This window comes from Barbus barbus, assembly GCF_936440315.1.
Source record: "Barbus barbus genome assembly, chromosome: 2".
NCBI lineage: Eukaryota > Metazoa > Chordata > Actinopteri > Cypriniformes > Cyprinidae > Barbus > Barbus barbus.
The window spans coordinates 21,283,993-21,307,994 of NC_136730.1; the positions used below are offsets into that span (position 1 = coordinate 21,283,993).

The window sequence follows — 24,002 nt, forward strand, 5'->3', positions numbered from 1 at the left end:
CAAAGTGAATACAGGTAATTATTACCACATGATTCGTTTTCTGTGATCAGTGTCCTACTTTGCTTTGGTCAAGTCCTATACAGTATCAAAAGTCAATTTTTCTGAAACAAATATCACCATTTCAAATGCTGTCATTTCTTTTTAAACAACCTGAATTCCGGAAATGATGGGACGTTTTGTAAACTGGAATAAAATGAAAACGAAAAGACTTTCAAATCACATGAGCCAGAATTTTATTCACTATAGAACATAGAGAACATAACAAATGTTTAAACAGAGAAATTTTACATTTTTATCCACTAAATGAGCTCATTTCAAATTTGATGCCTGCTATAGGTTTCAAAAAAGTTGGCACGGGGGCAACAAAGGTCTGAAAAAGCAAGAAGTTTTGAAAAGATTCAGCTGGGAGAACATCTAGAGACTAATTAAGTTAATTGACATCAGGCCTGTAACATGATTAGCTATAAAAGAGATGTCTTAGAGAGGCAGAGTCTCTCAGAAGTAAAGATGGGCAGAGACTCTCCAATCTGTGAAAGAGTGCGTAAAAAGATTGTGGAATACTTTAAAAAACAACGTTCCTCAACAACAAATTGCAAAGGCTTTGCAAATCTCATCATCTACAGTGCATAACATCATCAAAATATTCAGAGAAACTGGAGAAATCTCTGTGCGTAAGGGTCAAGGCCGAAGACCTTAGTTGGATGCCCGTGGTCTTCGGGCCCTCAGAAGAAACTGCATCACTCATCAGCATGATTCTGTCATTGACATTACTAAATGGGCCCAGGAATACTTCCAGAAACCACTGTCGGTAAACACAATCCGCCTTGCCATCTGCAGATTCCAACTAAAGCTCTATCATGCAAAAAGGAAGCCATATGTTAACATGGTCCAGAAGCGCCGTCGTGTGCTGTGGGCCAAGGCTCATTTAAAATGGACTGTTTCAAAGTGGTCAGACGAGTCCAAATTTGACAATCTTGTTGGAAATCAAGGACACGTGTTCTCCGGGCTAAAGAGGAGGGAGACCTTCCAGCGTGTTATCAGCGTTCAGTTCAAAAGCCATCATCTCTGATGGTATGGGGTTGCATAAGTGCATACGGTATGGACAGCTTGTTTTGGAAGGCACTATGAATGCTGAAAGGTTTTAGAGCAACATCTGCTCCCCTCCAGACAACGTCTATTTCAGGGAAGGCCTTGTTTTCAACAGCTGGAAACCTATATCAGGCAAGAATGGGGCCAAATTCCAACACCAAAACTCCAGAAACTCATAACCTCGATGGTCAGAAATTGGGTTTCCAGTAGACCAACTGGAGAGATGCCATAACTGAAATTCTGAAAACATTTTACCTAATGTACTGGCAACTAAAATATGTTTCTTGAATGGATTTCTGCAGATCCCTCTCCTCCATGCTTCTCTTGCCTGTTTAACAGTTTTCTCACCATCAATCTCTTTGATCCATCTCTCCTTATAGCTGGATGATGTGCTTTTGTATGTACTCCTATGTTGTTCTTGAGAAGTTAAAACAGTGTAAGCTTTTAATATAGACCATGTTAAACTATGAAGTGAGGAAAGGATGGATGACATGAAAATGAAATCAAAGAATCCCGAGAGAAATTTGTTGATATTGTTGAGAAATGTTTCTTTTGCACCAAATCAGCATGTCAGAATGACTTAAAGTGTTCTTCTATTACATTTCCTCCATGATAAGTTTAGAAATATACCCCTTAACCCTGAAGCAAATTCTGAAAGTTTGATTTATCCTGCTTGTTTAGCTATGTTACAGCGTCCTTCTCAAGCTGTGACATTTCCTAAACAACATGCCAAAACTTCTAAAAGACTGCTGACATATGTAATTTCATAAGCAATACTTATAAATGTATTGCTGGCAAATTTAATTTATTTTCTTTTACCAAAAGGACTCTTGGGATATGTGTATGTGTGTGCGTATGTGCTGCTTCGTAATTAGTCCAGTGGGCTGTTTTGAGGGTGAGCAAAGGTACCAGATGGGCTTAGGGAGGGGGGACTGGCATTAAGACAAGCCAACAAAACCAGACAAAAAAAGCAGAGACTGAGAAGGAAGAGAAGAAGTGTAGAGGGGACAAACAACTGAGCGCATCACTGTCAGGTTGCACCTCCTCCCATCTCCTCTTCTCCTCTAATCCTTTATCACTTCATCACACTCGCTCAGATGAATCTGGATATCCAGCAGAAGAAATGCCAGTTACACTTGTCCTAAAGTCAGTTAGTGTTCTTTTGTGGGAGAGAGCCGTAATCCCCTATTAAGCCCGAGAGCCTATGTTTGACCCAACTATAAATACCGCTCGCACGGCTCCCCCTCCAATAAATATCCAAGTAAAGAGGCTTAAGAAAGAATAAAGAAATGAATTACTTTGTGTCTTATGAACACATTTAATGTTGTTTTTTTGAGTCCTCGTATGCTGTTTGATTTGATTTGCTGCTGTTGTTATTTTTGCACTTAATCTCTATGGATTTCAAGTCTTGAGGATAAATCTATTTTTCACTGTGGCTATTTGGCTAAAGTACTTTGTGGAGACTTTGTTGTGGTGCGATCACAATATTACACTTTTATTCCACTTGTTTTTCTTATTTAAATTACAGTTGTTGTTTTTTTCCTAAAGACAAAGTAGCTTAAACTGTGAAAAATATTTTTTTGTAGCGCCGTGTTGTTCTTTTGGTCTCTAAACGCAGTCTTTATCTGTGTTCTGACATATTTTCGCAAGGTCTTGCGTACAGCTGTCCTAACCCGCACTTCTGATCTGTGAGCTGAACTGTGGCCTGGGAAATACAACTGAGAGTAAGATTAGGTTTTAGGCGGGCATGGTTTTAAAGATGTGTTGAGAGAGAGCGAGGAGAGAAATAAAAGATTTCCTCCAGAGAGATGCTAAGAAAATGTTGGAAGGCATGGTGAGAAATGGGCAGAGAGGAAAAAAGAGATCAGCTTGCTAAAAAGAAAGAAAGAAAGCACATAGGAGGGGTTTAGCTCCCCAGAAGACACCAGACTTTGACTCCTGCTTGACAGGCTGCTGGGTCTCGGACCATACGGGCCTGTCTCTTCCACTATCAGCCCAGCTGCACTCCCCCTCTGTCCCCACACCTGACACTTTGACACGAGCACAGCAGTGACAAATAGCTGGAGCTTTCACCTTCTGTCACCCTGTCTGGACTGTGCTAAATCAGCCCAGTGATACTGTAGCCTGGCCCCACTGACAGGTCCTCTGTCACAACACGGCACTGATCGAGGTCTCTATGGGTGGCTTAGTCCTGCAGAGGAGGGGGCTCTTTCTTCTCTTCATAATGCACTGAGAGTCAGTTAAGCAGCTTGTCAGTTGCTGTGGCTTAGACCGGAGGCGATGAAGAGAGAGAGTTTGCGTGATGTGGGTGCATTGAGTGTGAGAGTGTTATGGCCAAAAATGAGCTAATTCTGACAAAGACTCCTAAAAAATATTTTAGAGGTAGATGACTAGCAGTTGAAATGATTGTGACTTGTGAACTAAATGTTATTTAGTGGAAAAATTAAGGTTTTAAATATTATTGACCAGTGATAGACTGTATATGTCATATTTTCAAAGCCCTCCCACTAGAACTGATAGAAATGTCTTTGTTTCTTTATATGTAAGTGTGTGCATTTTCCTTTTGCAGTTTTCATTGGAAAGAATAAAATTAAGGCTTTCTTGTGCCAAAAGCTTTAAATATGGACAAATTTGCTCCAGTATAACCTTTATTTAAACTTGGAGCTTAACATGTCTTGAGAATACCTGTATGAAAGTCTCTATAACGTGTGGAGATAATGATCTACCTGAAGACAGATAGAGAGAGAAACCAACAAATAATAGATTATTTAATATCTTCTGAATGTAGGACCCACCATTGCCTGCAGCACACTTGTTAAATTCATGTCCCTGTTTCTCTTTCTTTCTCTCTTCCTTTCTTTCATATTTTTGCTGTCAGTATGTCTCCCTCCCTCGATCCTTCTTTCTCCCCCCTCAGGCTTTTAGAGGCCAGATGCATCTAACTGCACATTTAGCTAAACTACAGTACACTGAGTTTTCTTTTCACACCTTCCTTTCCCTTGCTCCTCTTCTCCTTTCTTCTTATAAATCCCATCCCCCTGTCTCCCTTTCCTCCTTCCCCTATCTCCCACAGCTGAAATGGAATTGGATCAAAGAAGGAAGGAGGATAGAGAGAGAGAGAGGGAGAGAAAACGCTCTCATTGGGTTTTATTGAAATATTTATAGTTCAAGGTTGGCTGGCTAAATTGAATATCTATGCAGATCTCACTCGCCTGTTTAACTTGTGCTTAGGCAAATATGTTTCCTAGGTGATAACCTTTTATGTACAGGTCTGACTTCATTGAAATGCATGAAGATAAAAACGTGTCACACTTCAGAGAGGCTCGGGTCTGCCACGCTGCTGCCTCGATTATTCAAATGATAATTGACCCCCACCTGTAGCTGGCTTATTTTCTCTCCTCCATCACTTCATTGACTTTTAAGATATGGAATAAATACCATTTTTGTCATTTACATTACAAACCGTCGCAGAATGTCAAGCACCTCTGGCAGGCGATGAGAAATATATGGCCAATTATTATTTCCAGTCCTGTTAATAATGTAAACAGTGCCGATACTGAAGGTACCTCGAACATTCAGTGGCGTGCGGCCCCATTTTCCGCCACATAACAAATATGTTGATGTTTATCATCATTTATATGTATAATTTTTCAGCTGGAATGCTGTGTAGCGGCTGGCTGTCAGCGGTGATGAATTGACATCTAATGTCAAGCCACTGAACCGTGTGATTTAAAAGAGCCGTGTTATAATATATCATCCACTTTCTCAGGCTGAAAGGAAACTTGTCGATTATTTGAACGTATTTGTCAAAAGCGTGCGCTAACAACCACACCTTCGCGCTCACCAGTCTGACTTTTGCTTTGTAATTTGTGCCAAGCATAAAGCCCTTATTTTTTCTAGGCCAAAAAAATTGTTTTCTTTATCATGCTGCTTCCTCAAAGGACACTCGTTTTCGGATGAATTGCATCTCGGATAATTTTAAATAACTCATTAAAGAGTAATACCTCCCCATTATTAAATGTGATTGACCGTACGCTTTGATAACCCTCTCCCTCTGCTGTACAAACAAATGGCCGCAGTTTAGCTCCTAATGAGCAGGGATGCTAAATGTCCTCTTGCTTCATTAGCGCATGCATTAACCAGAGCACTGATTTAAAAAGAGCTCTAATGAAAGGCGTCGAACGTTTCCCACTTCGCTGCCGCTGCCTGTTTGCTCAGAGCCAGCCAAAGCTCCAGAATTAGAAATGTTTAATTAGGAAAATGGTTACTGTGGAGAATTTCAAACACACTCCCTCCCCAGATCATTAGTTATGGAGTGAGGTGGAAAAAAATAATAAAAAGAGAAAAAGAAATAAAGGAGAGAGAGGGGAAAAATTGAGAAGAAATGCTCTCAGCAATGAAGGGTTCATATTTCAAGCTTATAGCCGCTAAAAGGGTGTACTCAGAAAATCAATTTTATGAAAGTCCGCTCAGCACTAAAGGGAGCTCTATGCAACCGAGCGATCTTAAACTAACGTCCAAAACGATGGCATCGGCTCTGATTCATGCTGCGTATCATGAATGCATTCCCCTTGGCTTAGACATTATCCTCCAACTTGAGGTCAAAGGTTTCATCCTGGTTTAAATCAAGTCATGGTTAATACGTGTGTTTAAAATTAGTCGTTTATGTAATATAAATGATATTTTGTTGAATTATTAATATAACCGTTAATGTTGTAATCTGAACTGTAAAAGACTGTGAAAATAAGTTCTCTTACTATCTGGTGAAAATTTGATAGATCTAACCTTAGATTTCATGTCATTTAATTTCACAGTAAATACTGCTAAACATAGTTTGTGGAGGTGAAAAATAAAAAGTCATCTTGTAATTTACAGTGAAAAACTGCAAACTGACATTCAGAACTCCCTGTGCGACAGCTCACATTTGCTGGTATTTCATTTAAAATAATTGTTTCTTAATAGTGTTGTTATCAATTATGTATATTAGGATTTTACGTTACAACTCAATTTTGCCTTACAAATTTTTGTCTCATGTTTTGCATGATGGTGTTTTATCTGTGCATCTTCTATATATTAATATTTACCTCATCTTGTGGATTGTGATGAACTTTTATTTATCATGCAGCTTTCATTTTGCCACCTGTGGTATTATGGAGGTTGTCAGTATATGTTAGGTACAAAACAGATTTTAGTAGCAGTGTGGCCTTGCTAATTCTGCAGATTCATTTATTTTATTTTTCATTTGGCACTGTCTGCATACATTAAACATTTCTAAAAGATATAATTGAATTATTGCACATTTATTTAATAATACTGGAATTTATTACATAGAATTTTATTGTATAGAATAATAGGACACAAATGAGTGCATTGCGATCTCAGTCTGTCATCATAATGAAGACCAAACATGCTGCCACTCACTCTCCACTGACTCATTCTCACACACACACACACACACACACAGAGAGAAAACACACGCCACAGCTTTCTGTGGCTAAATGACATACGTCTGCTTTTTCATCTGTCTGTTTGATGGACCCCTGCTTGGAGAGAGTCCTCTAGGGCAGATAAATGTGGCAGACACATGTGGAGACCTCAGCTGAAATACTGATTCTCAGAAACATTGACACAGTGCATGTGTTACTGCTATTCTGCTGGACATAACGGAGTATGTGTGTGTCAGTTGTGTATCTGTAAGGTTTTAGGGTTAACATTGTCTGAGATGTCTAGTCTGTGCAGTGTTTTGCGGTGTGTCATAGGGGGGCTTTGTTTGGTCCTAAACACAGTTATTGGATGATGTGGTGTTTGTAAAGTCACTGTAATTATATATGTTTGTGTGTGTGTTTGTTTATGCATGCATATGCTAGTATTTGTTAGTTCATCAAGAATGAACTTTTGGTCTTGTATATTTAGACTGGGTGGGTGCATTTAAATAAGGGCTTGGGAAATGATTGTATACACGTGTGTGTTTAAGCTGGGAGGTCACTGAGATTGTACAGCTGGGTAACTCTGCCCACACTCCTCACCAGGGATTCCCATTAGTTAGATTGATTGGTTCCTTTCCGTGCCCTTTGATTCATGCATTACACACGGCCCTAATCAGTACACTGCCTTATGGTGCCGTGCATCTGTGCATCTCTACATCTCTACATTAACACACACACACACACACACACACACACACACACACACACACACACACACACACACACACACACACACACACACACACACACTTATTTAGCCATCTAAACGAGGAAGACTTTTTTAATGTTATTGTTTTTACAGCTAATTAAAATTATAGACCAACCTTAACCCTCAAAGAAAACTTTTTTTTTTTTTTTTTAACATAGATTTCCCCCCCTAATTCAGGACACACACACACACACACACACACACACACACACACACACACACACACACATACACTGAAAAAGTATTAATTTACTTAATATATTTACTTAATATACATGTAAATTTGCTTAAAATTACAAATACTTAAAGTATTTTATTATATTTTATATTATATTATAGTATATTATATTATAATGTGTCAACATATGACCCATTAATACTGTCCGTTTGGTTTCTGTTACTTTAGTGTCATTTTTCTGTCTCATATCAACAGAAAATATAAACCTCATATAGTCAGGCCTGGTGAAATCTATTAGTGAGTCTTTGTGCCCTCCACATGGTTTAAACAGGCAGAAGTCAGTACACTACTTTTGCAAAGAGTGTGTATATTCATTTAAATGTATTTTATTATGTTCACTCTGGGGAGTAAGACTTTACTGCTCCAGCTAAATTGGTCCGTTATGGCTCCAGACACTTATATGTTTCCCATCATGTTTTATCACATATAAGGACTGATGATGATGATAGCAGCAATGGTGTGAAACTCTATAAAAAATGAATAGTTTTGAATGAGATGCCACATGTTCCTCTACAGACTGGGACTCGGGATTGTAGATTGTGTGGTTTTAGGAGGCATTCTGGTAAGCAAAGACACAAACCTACCATGAATACGGTATGTATAATACATATCAGCCTCAATTATATATCAAGGCTGCCTTAAAATAATAGTTTAACATACACTAACAACCAGAACTAACATTTTGTGCAATTTAATAGCATTTCCCTTGGCATGAGTAGAGGAGTTTACATGCTGGAAAAAGCTGGAAATGTCTGTATATCTATCAGCCTGCTAATCCAAATATGTCATGTTTACTCAAAGGAAAAGTAATATATATATAATTTGGCTTCTCTCCTAGAATACTACAGGATTTCATTGATTTTAACAGGCTCCCTCTGACATTAATATTTAGTATGAAAATATTTTGTTTCAGAGGGAAGAGTTTCTCCATGACTCATATTTTTTTAGTTGGATGGGAGTTTTTATAAGTGTCATGTTTTAAAAAAACAACAACATGGTTAGACTATAGGTTTATTTCTTATGTACTGCCAGGGAAACAAAATAATTGTTTGTCATACAAATCTATGAAGACAAATCTACATAAATATATGTACAATACACATAAACTCACACACCGGATGAACTGTGGATGAACTGTGGATAACAATGAGTGGTGTAATTTATCGAATAGATGAGAAAAAAGGATGCTAAACGTATTAGACCAGCGATTGCTTTGTGCAGGGGTGAATTTCAGTGCACTGAGCTTTTGGGGTGGTTAGGACAGTGTGTGTGTGTGTGCAGTGAATGAATGAGACTAGCAGGTCTGTGCGGGACCGCAGGTTTACCTGAGTCTGTTCTCTCTCTGTCACTGTTATGGGCTGTTGCCAGAGCTGTCAGGGTAAGTGAAACTCCATGTTGTGCCTGGAGAGATCGGTCTCTAGAGGTCAGTGCAGTTCCACTAGTGACAGCTGCACTCACAGACCTGCTGTAGAGCCAACATGGCCGCCCAGACACTAGATGATCCTGGGGAGGGATGGGGGGCAAAATAATTAAAGCAAGGATCAAATATGTTTCCATGAAAGCAGTCACATTCACACGCAGATAGACAGATACACAAACACACAGAGGAGTACAGCCCTCTAGGGTCCCTGACCTTGTCTCTAAAAATGTTGCTGTGTGTGATGGTGTAGAGCTCATGAATGAATGTAAATGAAGGACTGCTGTGTAGTTTATTCAAAGCTCTGGACTGCTCTGTCTGAGAATTTTATATATTTGAATAATTGATATATTAGTTAAAAAGTATTAGTTTCCCCCCCTCTATATTTGGAGTCTCTGTTGTCGATAATAATAATAATAATAATAATTGCAGATAATCACTAATACAAATATAGCTAATTATGAAATTAAATGTAATAAAAAAATGTTGCTGATAGTTACTAGAACTAATTAATTAAATTATTTTTATTATTATTTTTGAAACAAATAAATAGAAGTAACTGTTGTCAACAATCACTAATACAAATATAGTCAATTAATTATTCTTAATATTGTTGTTATTATTATTATTATTATTATTATTATTATTACATTTACGTTCATAGTAATTAACTAGTTAAATATTATTATTATTATTATTATTATTATTATGAACTGCATGATGCAACTAGATGTCCTATTTGATCATTTTGAACAAAGTCCTACAGAAGAGCACTGCATGGATATTTTTTTCCACCACCTGTATTTGATAGAAGATTGAAATATTTGGCCTCTAATTCCATAAGACTTCACAATCCACTCTTCCGTTTCTGTCTGGCTTTTAAACAGCACATTTTTATCTGCTGCTGAAGCACAGGATGAGAATAGAGCGAATGCACCTCCACCCCTTTAGAGCTCTGGTTTAGCGTAATGTCATTATGTCCAGTTAGTTTTAAAAAGCCCTTTTTTATAAACATTTACAGTGTGGGGCACAAAGGGAGCTGCTGTTCCGCTTGCTCTGTTTGTATTGTGGTTTTGGTCACGTTGAGCTTCAACTGACGTGTCTACAGAAAACGGGTGGCAGAAACGTGGCCTGCTTTGCCAAGTTTTAAAATTAGTAACAAATTTAATATGTTCTAAGCTAGCATCCCCTGCCACAGAGACTGCGAAAATGCATTTCTAGTTTGTCGTGGGGTCTCAGTGAATGACCACAAAGAAGCAGAATCAGAGATAAATGCATAACAGATGCGAGAAGCTTCAGGAGAAGAGAGCTAGATCTCAGGACCACCAAATATGTGCTGCTCCTATAGTGATCGAAACACTTCCCACTCCACCATTCTCAGACTCTTAGTGTGACCTAAATGACAGAACAGTGCTCCCGTTAATGGCATAATAGTGATTTATCGCTCTCATTTTGAGTATTGCTATCCCCATAACTCCTAATACAGAGGGAAATATGTATTTTGGATAATGCACCCCATGCCATAAGCCCTCATGAGCAGTTAAAGCATGGGAAGGAACATATTACTGTCATAAATCTACATCTCTAACCTGCTGCATGAGAAGACGTGGAGAGATTAGAATTAGGAATGACTGGGAATAAGAAAAATGCAATGCAAGAAATGGAGTTGACACATATTGATAACAGGCCGCTAACTTTTATCTCAGAGCATTTCAGTAGTGTTTTATTAATGATGTTTTGATGATATTATCTCAGTTTCACCTTTTACCCTGCCATCCTTGCTCGCTGTCTGCATTAACAGCGTCTTTTTCATGTTTTTCACCCATGTCATTGTCAGTCTTCAAAACATAATTTACAGTTTTAAATATGCTATTTTCATACATAATCATAGTATTCTCTAACTGTAGATGACACAAGCTTTCCTTGCAAGTATGTCAAGTGTCAGAACTGATCTTATACATATTTTCACAATATACTTACCCAAGATTGTCATCGTAATCATCTCTTTTGGCTCTCCAGTATTAGAAAAGGCTACCTGTGGAAGGCAGAAGCTTATGTACAGAGGTTACCATGCTTGCAGTTAAAACTTGAACCAGTAGAGGGAGTGAGCCACTGATTTATTTCCACCATTTTCTCAGCGAACAACCTTTGCTGATAACCCCTTATTATGTATGATGCTGAAGAAATGTGTCACTTATTATTTTTGGCCAGCCACATCAAGAGCTTCGACAAAGAATAATTTATAATGTAAAAGATAAGCGTGTTCCAATAACTGATTCCTCTCGAAAAGCTCATGAGAGCTGATTATATGTGACTTCACATCAGGTCGTAAATATTTGTCAGCCCACCTTTGAAACAGGCAAGCTGTGGCGCTGTCAGCCCGCCCACATGAAAGGGCGAATGGAAACGTTTAGGGTTGGGAGCCGAATCAGTCATAGCTGGAATGAGATGGCCAATAAAATGCACAATTATGATGCTCTGTCATTGGCCACAGCCCCAGAGGGCCTTTAACTGGGCGAAAAATCCCACACGCACATAATGGGCCTTTTTTATGGTAGTCTAGTCTAAAAGTGAGCTGTGACAATGTGTGGTCTGCATTCAGTGCCCAAGGCTGCTGGAATATGCTGTTTACCTAGCTAGAACAGTATGTAGGCGTGTTGCAACGGCCCCTGTTGATTACACCGTCTTCAGGAATACATGATTCTAAAGCAGTGTCATAATGGCATGCTACCAGGGTAACCCTTCACTCTCACCTGCTTCCTCCGGAATCGTTCCTTGCTGCGAGTTGCAGATAATTGTCCCGAGTTTATGGTAAAGTTTCCAGAGGTTTTATGGAAATGAGGGTGTCAAGAACTGTTTTATACTGTAACTTCACAAACTGTTACTTCTGCAGCGAGGAGACTGAATATCATTACTGAAAAGATTTGGATTTCTTCAATGGAACACATTTGCCTCATTCTAATAAAAGGTGATGGATGGTAAATGTAGGCAGAGATTCTTCTCTGTCAGAATAATTTGTGTTTGACTACCTTGCTCAGTGGCGTTTAATGTAACAGAAGAGATTCTCACAGAGCTGCAGACCCCTAGCAGGGAGAGTGAAGGGAGGCTTGTAGAAGTCGCACTGTAGCACAAACCTGCTGTGAACTTCCACTGATTAGGCCCAAACTAGCCCTCAACTATTCACTGGAAAGGGTTCCTTTCTGTTAGACATTGTCATTTCTCATTTGAACACACTGTAACTAATTACAGTGGTGGGATTTGGAGGTTTTTACATGCGTAGAATAAAGTTTGGTTTGAGGTATTTTGGGAAGTTATATGCGTGCTGCATAACATATTCTGGGGAAAGGCTGCAAGGAAGAAAAAAACCCCCATCAACATTCTGTGAATATCATCCATAAATTCTTTACTCCCTCACCCAACTCTTGGCAGCTAAATTTGTGCTAGGGGTTGAAAAGAAGGAGTGGCTTCATTTCTGTCTTATCACATATTACAGACATAAATACACATGAGGTACAATTATGCAGAAAAGGCAGCGAGTGCATTTCTTAGTAATTACAGTTCACAGTAATGGAACACAGAACGCTCAGATTTAAAGATGCGTATGTATATTCAGCAATTGGGGTCGGTAAGATATTTGAAAGAAATAAATGTATAATTTTAATCAGCAAGGATGAATTAAATTGATCAAAAGTGACAGTAAAGAAATGTATAATGTTAAAAACCATTTCTATAAAAAAATACTGATATATTGAACAATCTATTTTTATTGAAGAATCCTGAAAAAGTTCACAAAAATATTAAACTGCATAACTGTTTTCATTGATGATAATACAATTTCTTGAGCAACAAATCAGCATATTAGAATAATCACAGGAATAAATTGCATTTTAAAATATATTAAAATAGACAACAGTTATAATATTTCACAATGTTACTGTATTTTTCATCAAACAAATGCGTGAGATTTTTTTCAAAAACTTGAAACATTCTTACTGACCCCAAACTTTTGAACAGTTGAACGGTGTTTATATGTGTTGAGGTGATGTGATGTGCATTGAGTGAGTAGTGAGCCTTATGGCAAACCTTAACAGAAAGATGATTAGAAAACCTGCCACAGAAAAAGGAGAGAAAACAGAAGAAGATGAATAGCTAAATAGACATGATGACAAAACTTTGTATGAAGTTCATAGGCATGTCAGATCTTCTACCTTATACCAAATAGGAAAAGAGGAACACGTGCCTGACCAAGGCTAAACTGAGGCCTACGTTCTAAATGAACAAAAATCATGTCTCTGAGAAGGTTTAGGCCTATGAAGAATGAAAAGCCTTTGTGTCAGTGTCACAGTGAGGATGAAAGTAGGCTAGATTCAGACTCCATGTTTAGACATCATGTCTTTTGCCTCATGCCAAGTTAAGATAAGTTTTAGGTAGTAGAAGTAGTAGACTACTAGTGTAAGATTAGTCTAGTTCAAGGTACAAGGTATCAGGCAGAACTCCATCATTGCAGGACAGCAGCCCTCAGCTAGGAGAGGGTCAGGTCATTCGGGTCACTCGGAGTGCAAGGGGATGAAAATGCACAGTCCACAAAGGCTCACAAAGCTAGTTTTTCATCGAGCTCTTCAGCCACCGTGAGGAGTCCGTAATTATCTTTGACAAAACTCATTAGCAAGGACCTTGTAGCAACATCGGCGACCAGGAATTCCATGAGGAGAGACATGCACCGAAACAAAGCCCTGCACACATTTCACTGCGCCCTTTGACAAAATGTAATGAAGTGTGTTCATTGTCCCCCTCATCAACATTTGAACCCTGAGCCATCATTACTGAGATCCTCTCTCATATGCCCTCTGTGGCACTGTGTGGGACACATCAAATGGCACCTTCACTTTACCTCTTTTGTCTGGATTTGGGCAAATTGTTGTAAGAGATGTTGTTGTTGTTATCATCCTGGGCCTTATTAGTATGAATTGACCATTGCTATTCTGTCAGAACCACTTAGCTGGTTTAACATCACAATCAAACAGTCTGAGGTGAGAGTGAAAACCCTTCATAACCTAATTTTCAATAGTTAACCCTCCACTGACCTTTGACACAAATAATTGCAGTGTTGTCAATTATAGTCATATAGTCAGGTGATATACCAGTGATTGTTGAGTACTGGAACTGTAAAAATAAAGTTAATGTACCAAGGAATTAGTTTGGACTTATCTGTTTATTATGTTCAGCGTTATGTTTGGTTGCAATCTCCTGCTGCTTGTATTTAACTAACTAACTAACTAACTAACTAACTATTCTTAAAACAGTTAAACTAAACTAAACATAATATTGGTCAACACTATAAGATACAAGAATAATGTCCCAAATATTATGTATAGTGCCAAATCATTCCCATGAATAAATGATGGAGCTCACGGTTTATTTTTTATGTCACACATTTATAAAATGCTGTAGTCTTTTAATTTTATGGTGTTTTTAATAGGACCTACTAAAATTAGGGAAATAATCAAATAATTTATTTGTCAAACTTTTTGTTGTTGTTGAAAACTCATACAATAAATAAATAAATAAATGACCTTCGGGACTTTTAAAATTGTTTTTATAAATATTGTATCTGTCTGCTTTTAAAACATAAAAGAGGGATATATTTATTTTTAATTAAACACCCCTTCTGTCATGATATAGTATTAGTATATTTATATTTCTGATAAACATTTGAGCAGTTGAACATTTTATCCCCATGAAGTATCATGTTATGGTTTGAGAAGGTGGTTTTAGTTATAATGTAGCTTCATCATTTTAATAAAGTAAAAAGTAAATCAAATGGAATTAAACATTTGTTTTAGGAACGTTCTAATGATCATGTGTGGTTAATGTGGGAATGTTTGTGTATTGAAAGCTAGCAGGTAGTTAAAGTTGTAGTAGTTAAATCAGTGTATCATTTCACATAAGTCATGCTCCCACATTAAACCAGAAATGTTCTTCTGTGGGTCATAGCAGCTATGCCACCTTGGTCATGAAATATATTCATTTTGGTCATACGCATCAACATACTTTGCTTCACATATGTTTCAAAATATAGATCTTTGCCAGATCCCACCTTGGCTGTGTGGATATCACCTGTTAAAAGCACTTTTAAATCGAATTGATGTTATAAAGATTTATACTGGCTCATCAGTACACTTTATCAAAATCTAAGCCATTTATGCCACATCTCCATAATCCATAAAAATGATTGCATCAAGTGTCCTTCACATGTCATAAGATGCATACTGACAACCTTAAGGGTATAGGCCTATAAGTGAGAATAAACTTAGGCCTGTTAAAAAAAAAGTCCCAGTTCCAGTGTTACTCACATAAGTCTGTAGCTGTAAAGGCTTATTTGGTCATCTGAATTTTTTATAAAAGCCAAATAAAAACTCTATGGCTGACTAATGTTTTTGCGTTTCTTAATCTTTGGGAAGGTCTCACATAAATTCTCAGATCTGGAGTTTCTCACATTATATTAAACAAAGGTGTTTTGCTGCAGTGTTAAGATTTATTGATTAGAATGGAAGCGTTGCTGTGTTTTCGTCGCTCGCAACACGATGCGAGAGCGACGGGGCTGGAAAAGAGCTGAACAGCAGAAGAAAGACCGCCAGCTTGAGGTTTGACTGCACACTTGCGGATCAGAGCTGTGTGTGTGTCAGCTCCGGTCATGACAGAGACGCGCCTCATCCACAAACAAAAGCGCGCGCCTTCTTCTCTCATGGTGGGACATTCCATTGATTTATTGTTTTGTAACGAACCACTGATAAGTTTCTACTTCATACCGTTACACAAAACTTTCTGCAAGACTTTTAGTATCTTATGTTTATTAATATGTTTTCCTCGTTTAGACCTTTGGCTGGTCTCCGTATTTAGTTGATTGCGTAGTAAGCAAAACCTTACCCAAACACATTTCTTCTTCACGGTTCAAGTGACCAGATTTAGTGCCTCGTTAAAAATGACACTTGCCTAGTTCTTCATCTTTTTTTGTTGATCCGTCATGCAGTGGTGTTTATTTCTTGCATCTTTATTTTTGGAGATTAGCGAAAATCTGTTGTGGATTAGGCCGCTATGGCTACAACAGCCCGTAATTAAACTAGCACACTAGCACAGTGAGGTGACTATAGCCATAACACTGTTTTGTGTCTATCTATCTATCTATCTATCTATCTATCTATCTATCTATCTATCTATCTATCTATCTATCTATCTATCTATCTATCTATCTATCTATCTATCTATCTATCTATCTATCTATCTATCCTCCCTCAGGTAGCCTAAAATTGTGATCTAACAACTTAAATGTTTGGCGTGGGCCTATTCGGCGTTTCCAGTATGGACCATTATTGTAATGCCATTTACATTCAGTGCACTCTGCATAATGCATAGCATGTGTCCCCATGCACCCATCCATTAGACTAATGCACAGTCTGAACAACAGCCACGTATACCCACAGAATCAGGGATGCAGCTCTTTGAAGGGAATAAGACATTGTAGGACATAGGCTACAGGACACATTTCCACTATCCCTGTTTTAACGCGAAAGCACATTTTAGTTTTATTCTGCCCTCGTTGGTCTAGATTTAATATGGTGTAAACCTGTTGTAAGACAGGCTCTTAATTGATCTATTAGTTGCAGTATGAGCCTGATGCTTTGTGGCAGGAATCCATGCTATTATTGCCGGCTCCCTCAGGTATAGCGCAACCGCACTAATCCCATTGCACATGCATCATTACCTTCAATAATGTTTGTCAGCTCTTCTTTACTGCTCCCATTTTAATTACCTTTTCTTTAAATATTTAACACACGGCAAACATATTTATGCGGCCGATGCACAAGCTGTGAAAAACGTGTCAAAATAAGCGTTAGCAGCTTCTATACAGAGAGAAGGAGTGTATAATTCACATTGTTTCTTTTTTCTTTTTTTTTTCTCGTGTGAATTTGTGTTGCAGGTCAATTGATTGATCATATGTGGGACAGCAAGCTGGACTTTATTAATCGTTACACAACGGTGTTTTCAATCTTACTCTGCATTATGCCAATCTCGCTGCTTGTTTTTTTTTTTTCTTTTCTTTTTTTAATCAAAACAGTATTCAGAATATGATTTTGAGAGATTATATTTAGGGAGATTTGTAGAAATAGATCTCGCCTGTTGGACAGATTGCTTGGTAGTGGAGATCCTGGGGGATAATCCGAATGATAGTCCCTTTAATAAAACAAAAATCTATTACTAAGAGGTAAAAAGCATGCCAACTGCGTGGTGTCAGGCCTCTGATATATATATATTATATTGGCCTGCGTTTATCAGCAACAAAACTGTTGTACAGCTTTCAAAATCCCCCAAAATTAATTCTTATAAGGAATGAAATGCAAGAATTTGTGTTACAATACTGTGGCGTATTTGACTATTATTATTATTATTATTATTATTAGCATATTATTGTGTAAAAAAAAAAAAGTTATGGAATGGCTCATTATATATAGCCTAGCCTAGCCTATATGGCCAAAGCCTTTTTTCCTAACATAAGATCTTCCCCCTAAATAAAGTCGTATTAATTCTTATTATTATTTATCGCGATATTAGGTGATCTTTGTCAACCTAAATTTCCTTTTGAGGAATTCTGCGCAGCTAACAAGCGACCTCTTTTCAGTTCGACCACAGATTGACCACAGCGCCTTTGAATAGACCTAATACTCTTATTACATGCCTTTAATCTTTCAGTCCGTCCTGAAATAATGTCTCTTTCGAGCTTAATTTACTGGACCCTGACCAGTAGGTTATCACTATCGTTTTTATTTTTCTCATTTACGTGATCGCATTTTTATCTAACAAAAAAACTTTGAAGAATAGAGCTTGTTTTATTTTTCACTAAAGCAACTACACGCTCTTGACACATGAATTAGAAGTGTGATAGTGTTCATTTTTATGGCTATTTTTCATCAGTTTAAGCATGCCGCTTCTTTTGCATACTCTCTAGTCTAACACTGTAAATAAACGAAAAATGTTTTTCTCGGTGGCTTTGAACCATTGCTTTACAAGTTTAATTGGGTGCTTAAAGATCCCCAGGGACTCTAGTTCGAGCAATTGACTGATCAACATCAAAACACTTGATGCGCGTTTCATAGCATGGATGCTCCCGCGTGACCTCGATCTTAACTCAGAACCGGATGATGATGAAACTGCTCGCGCGCGGTGGAGACAAAGCTGCATTCATAACCAATTCCTGCTTCTCTGAGCCTGAACAGTAACAAAGTGTTTGATGCCAATTCCGATTAAATAATGACAATGTGGAACTGCTATACCCTTTCTTCACACCCTTGCTGAGTCCATTCACGTCCGCATCTGAATTTATGACCTTCCAACAACGTCCCGGCTTTAGGCATGGAGTCGAGAGGATAACACTGAACTGTATAAAGCTGTATGGATTCATTTCTAAACGGAAATCATTAAATAAAAATGAGAAAATTATTTCATAGAATATATTTTATAAATAACATGACATTTATTCACAGTTTCTTGATATAAACATAGCACACTCCTCAGGAGCACAGTATCGCACCTCATTTATTGTTAATAGGTAAATAAAAGTAAAAAGACTGACTGTAAATTTTACACCAGCTTCCAAAAAAAGTAAATCACATAACACTAAGCACATAACCACAGATAAATAAATGTAACACACAACAAAACCTTGAGAGGACACATGGTCACAGATAAATAAACAGATGGATAATCAAACAATAAATAGATAAATAGAATTACTAAACTACGATTGCCAATGCAAACATAAGAAATCACAATTTATTCCCATACATACACAAAACATTGCATAAAGTTATTGACACCATCAAATCATATTGTGCAAAATTATGGCTGCCTCCTGTTTTCACAGTTCCAGAAAGAGCACACAAATTCATCCCGCTACTATTTCAAGTTTCTGCTGCCATGGGCTTATAGTTCTTCATTGACACAGTTCCATAGTGCATAATGTAGATCATAAAAATGTCCCCGTGTTTATTGGCATTTCCACAGTCCTAATTCAGAGGGAGAAGGGAAATGTATGAGAATAAGGCGATATTGTGAAAGTTAGGCTAGGTGAAAATGATAGGTAATATTGGATAAAATCCTGTGTGATGAAATCCTTGTGACACAGAATTACAGAACACAAAGGACATGTATTTCTCATTACCTCAAATCAAACACACAAACAGATGCCAAATGGAAAGAGACATTGCTGTTTTTTTTTTAGTTGTGCAATATAACTGAAATAGCCAAAGCAATCCAATAATGTTCATCAGTTTAGCCGATGGCTGCACAGAACAAATGTTTGCTGTTATCAAAGATACTTTACTAGAGAGTAATGGTAATTACTTTAATGCAGACTGTGGGTGACAGATATTACGTAATCCTACAAGATTGGATTTCTTTCTTTTTATTTTTTCGAAAAACCTGTTACAATACACAGTAGTTTGCAGATACTTTTACATTTACATATTTTCTTACAAATAAGTATGCAATGTGTTAATGTTAATTTCATTCTGGTCATTATGTGAGAGATATCAGTTATATACAAACCCTGGCATAATGGGTTCAGTAAGTGTGTGCATATTCACTCATGCTCACCTGCCTCACCTCTTCATCACAGGTCTGAATGCAGTGGTTTTTGGATTCTGGGCATCCTGGATTGTTGGACATGTGTCGTTGAGCTCACTGGATTCTGTCTCTGTCTTTCCTGCACTGGCGAAGCCTGTACACAAACACAACAGATCGCAACTGTCAGTAAACTACACAAACAATACTCAGTTAAACACAAAAGTTGTATTTAATATCCTTCATTTTGCATATCTATATGTAATTAGTTAGGAAAACAGTATTTTGAATAACTGAAATATTACACCGGAAGCTGCCTAGCATTTAGAATTACAAACAGCTGATAACCTTGTGAAACTTTATGATTGTTACTTGGACTTGTTATATAGCTCTGTAAACACAGAAAGGCTGTACCTTCCATTGAGGAATACTGGCAGGATTCTGTCAGTCCAGGATAGGATGAAGAGTGAAGCTGGAGGGTCTTGTAGCTCCCACTACTGTATGCCTTGTGTATCCCCTGCAGTCCTTCTTGGTAAAGGCTTTCCGTATTGCTGAGGCTGGTAGGGTCCTGAAGGCCCTTCAGCTCCCCACACTGCACTCCTCTGATTGTGGGCAATCTGACTCCCTGCATCTGACAGTCCACAGGCCCAGTCCGTACATCCCCACCATGCTGTGTGCCTAATACAACCCCTGCGACGGCCGTGCGTGCCAGCGACCAGATCCGAGGCTTCTCCGATGCCTCAAAGTGAGAGAGTGCCACAGTGTTGATAGAGGTGGACTGAGGTGGGGGCTGTTGCTGCTGTGGTTTGGAGCTCAGAGGATTCAGGTAGTCAGGGTTCAGAGCCCCCAAACTCTTTAGACCACAGGGAAAAGATGTGAAGTTCGAGTGGAGAGGGAGGTCAGGGTTACAGTCTCTCTTTGGAGGAGAGGAAGTCGAGAGGTCATCCTGACCTGATTTCTCACAGTCACTGTCCAGCTTGTCACAGTCCTCGTCCTCTATGTCATCCAGGTCACTGAACTGCAGGTCCCTCTCATCCTTACTTTCTTTGGAGTCTGTGCAAGAGCAAGAGAGAGATACTGAGTGGGCACTCACATGCATTTACAAACAGTCTAATACTTTTTTTTCTTTTAATTTACAGAATTTAATTTAGCTGAGAAGTGTTATGAGGTACCTTTGGTAATACTGTCTGGGTCACTCTTATTGAGGTCTTCCTTTCTGTCGTCGCCTGCTTTGTTTTTGGGGGACCAGGTCATCTTGTTCTCTTTTTTTAGTCTCCTCCTAGCATTGGCAAACCAGGTAGACACTTGTGTGAGAGTCATTTTGGTGATAATGGCCAGCATGATCTTCTCACCCTTTGTAGGATATGGGTTTTTCCGATGTTCATAAAGCCATGTTTTAAGAGTGCTCGTTGTCTCCCGCGTGGCATTTTTTCTCCGGGTTGACCCGTTAAAATCAACTGTCCCATACCTAAATCAAATTCAAATGTGACATCTTTAAAACGGTTAACAGAACGTGTATTTGAAGCAATAGCTTGGCCTATATTATTTATCAAAATATCATATTAGAGGCAGGACAGATACAAATCTCACCTGTCATACTGGTACTGGCCCAGTGAGTGGTCATATGGATAGTAGGCAGCGGGTTGGGTTATAGTGCCATGAAGACTGCTTGACCCCTCTTTGATTTCATATTGTGGGTTCTAGAGATGAATAAATAACAATATTAATAATAATAACAATTATAATAATAAACTTTACATTTTAAAATGCAATTTAGCTGTCATATTACTGGCACTGAGCTAAGCACATTTATTATTTAGAAACAGTACTTTATCTCTTTACTGTCCCTAAATTATAACTTTGTTTCATCACTTACATGCTAAACGATACAGACATTTCTGTTTATTTATTGCAAATTAAACCAAGTAGGCCCTTTTACAGCAAACAAGACGACTATGTCGCTTCATTCTCTGTTTATTTATTTTGATTATTCAAAGTTATTTCACCCGACAGCTAGACAGCATGGTCCTCTCACCAAGCCAAAATAATCAATAACAAGCCGTGACTTGAATGAGTCAATCGATTGAACGGAGGACCCGCGGTATATCTGATGAAAGGGCTACACGTACCAGGCTGGAGTAGATGGCAGAGGGGTCGGCGCTGTACGGAAAGTAATTGGCGTAGTTCTGACCGGCGGCGGCCGCTGCTGCTGCGTAGGGAGAGCCGTACATCCCGAGCGCGGCGTTAAGTTCAGTCCGCGTACTAGCCAGCAGCCGGTTCTCATAGGAGGGACAGCAGAAGGAGGCTGCGGTCTGAGACGCGCTCGATCCTTCCGTCACCGACCTGGAAATCGAATCGCAGCAAGTCGTACTGGGGTTTGCCGACACGAAAAACTGCATGAAGAAAATTGTGGATAGACATGTCATTTTATATTTGCGTTACAAAGCATGCGCACAGTTTCCTTAGTATGCTAAAACATAAAACTGAGGTAAGGTGAAGTTAAGAAGCTTTGTGCAGAACTGAATTTGCTTGAAACCGCTTGTATTTTATTATCATGCATGCGTTTTATTCAAGAGGTGTAGTAGGATACTTGAATTTGACTTTAATTGTGACTTACATGATTGAAATATCTATAAACATTTACTTAAAAAATTAGGCGAACATTATTTATTGTGAGTTGATTTATACGTTCGGCGTAAAAAGTCTGTTTCTGCCAAAGCTGAAAGTAAAACTTTCTGTTAAGTTTTGCGTCAGGGTAACAAAGTTAACCAGCAGCATCGCGGCTTCTTTTTAACAACATAGACTTTTTTTTTTACATTAAAGTACAACTGTAATTGATTGTAAGTTATGTTGTCAAAATGATCTATCCGTTATCTGTAAATGTATAATTAGTTTATACACACAGACGGCAAAGGCTACCGGCAAAGGGAGGAGTCTCGCTCGCACTGAACAATTACACTGTAAAGGTAATTTACACGTTTACAACAACACGTGAGGTCATTTATAATTCAAATAACCCATTACTATAAATATTGACAAACCTCACGATATCGCCTAACTTTACTTTAGGACTTAGTGACAGAACAATCTAATGCTACCTACTAGTGTTAGTTACTGAGGTCCAGAGATTGTGACAGAATGTGGAAAAAAGGCATCCTATGGTGCACGCGCTCATTAACAATCTACATGAGAAAAAGATCTAATTTTCATACTTACCTGAGAAGTTGCATTGTAAGGATATCCAAACTGAGAGAAAGACATAGCTGCTTCTTTTGTTACCATAAGCAATATTCTTCTCCTGCTGATCGATTGAAACCAAATCTACTTTAAATCCACCGTCTTACACACATTTCCACACTCGGCCTTTCGCTCAATAATAGATGACTGCACTTAACTGGGAAGCACTGAGGATGTTTACGACAGCCCTAGTTTTATATGTATAGATAATCCCCTTACGGAAATGAGAAATTAGAGTTAAGCTTTATCAAGTACAAAAATATTGTTGTTAAACAGCTGTAGAAAGCTTAAAGGATAACGTTAGACTTGCAAGATATGAACTTGTGGTTGTGCTATTATTTGTGCCTCTATAGTTCTTTAGAATTCATCCATGCACGGGTATCAGTGTGACGTCATTCTAATCCCGGGACGGCGAGGATAGAATAATGTCTTTGCCAATCACGTCATGCTTCGCGCTTTTCTTGAGGTGTGTTTTGCACACCCCTGTCCCCTCTGTGTGTTTTTTTCTTTTTCTTTAAAACATTAGTGCATTCCAAGACTTAGAGCGCAAAAAGTATCACTGGGTTTGCTAAAAGCGATAGAATGAATATACACAATAAATCGTTCATTTTTTTCATAGGCTAATAGTCTATAATATATATATATATATATATATATATATATATATATATATATATATATATATATATATATATATATATATATATATATATATATATATATATATATATATATATATATATATATATATAGGCTATATGATTTAATAAGCATTCACCTTCTTTGAGAATGTTTTGAATATTCACTAGAAAATGAGGTTGTAATGGCAAATAGTGTTTTATTACATGTTATCTCATTAATGTCCCTGTCAGTATTTTTATTAATGTACAATAATTTTCATAGTTCAAAAGTTCATAAAGATAGTATATCACTATTCAAGATGTAATCATAACCATAATTTATTTTTATTTATATAAAATATCTAACAATATATTTATCTGTCTTTCCAAGATAAGATTATGCTCTCGATTCCTCTCTTATTATTATTATTACTACATATCAGACCCCACCCCGCTGATGAGCACATGAACTGAGGAGGGATCTGCAGGACCCTTGCTCGCATCTGTCTGACCGATCAGAGGTCCGACCTGATGTTAATTGCGATGATGTTTCCATCTCTCTCTATTAGAGAGAGGGCCAGTCCCGGCA

At 38.0% G+C, this 24,002-nt stretch overlaps 1 protein-coding gene across 4 annotated transcripts; it reads right to left on the reverse strand.

Moving 5' to 3' along the window:
* Nucleotides 1-18,437: 18,437 nt before the first annotated feature.
* Nucleotides 18,438-23,167, reverse strand: irx6a (iroquois homeobox 6a). 4 transcript variants are annotated; one of them, XM_079434222.1, is made up of 7 exons: nucleotides 22,773-23,165; nucleotides 21,686-21,899; nucleotides 21,147-21,256; nucleotides 20,729-21,024; nucleotides 19,971-20,609; nucleotides 19,590-19,713; nucleotides 18,438-19,000 (listed from the first exon to the last, which is right to left on the reverse strand). In XM_079434222.1, the coding sequence occupies exons 1-6, from the start codon at nucleotides 22,784-22,786 to the stop codon at nucleotides 19,595-19,597; spliced, it is 1,392 nt and encodes a 463-aa protein (XP_079290348.1). In that variant the 5' UTR covers nucleotides 22,787-23,165; the 3' UTR covers nucleotides 18,438-19,000; nucleotides 19,590-19,594. The 4 variants fall into 4 exon arrangements, with proteins under 4 accessions (XP_079290348.1, XP_079290346.1, XP_079290347.1 ...); XM_079434220.1 differs by having other exon boundaries at nucleotides 21,686-21,949; XM_079434221.1 differs by having other exon boundaries at nucleotides 18,439-19,000; nucleotides 19,599-19,713; nucleotides 22,773-23,167.
* Nucleotides 23,168-24,002: the final 835 nt, after the last annotated feature.

What these genes read in the sequence shown, in the direction of transcription:
- irx6a (XM_079434219.1), bottom strand. Translation starts at nt 22,838, where the DNA reads ATGGTAACAAAAGAAGCAGCTATGTCTTTCTCTCAGTTTGGATATCCT. An exon ending in CTTACAATGCAACTTCTCAG is followed by an intron (nt 21,950 to 22,772) that starts GTAAGTATGAAA and finishes TTCTTCATGCAG; the next exon opens with TTTTTCGTGTCGGCAAACCC. An exon ending in CCCAGACAGTATTACCAAAG is followed by an intron (nt 20,610 to 20,728) that starts GTACCTCATAAC and finishes GCTCTTGCACAG; the next exon opens with ACTCCAAAGAAAGTAAGGAT.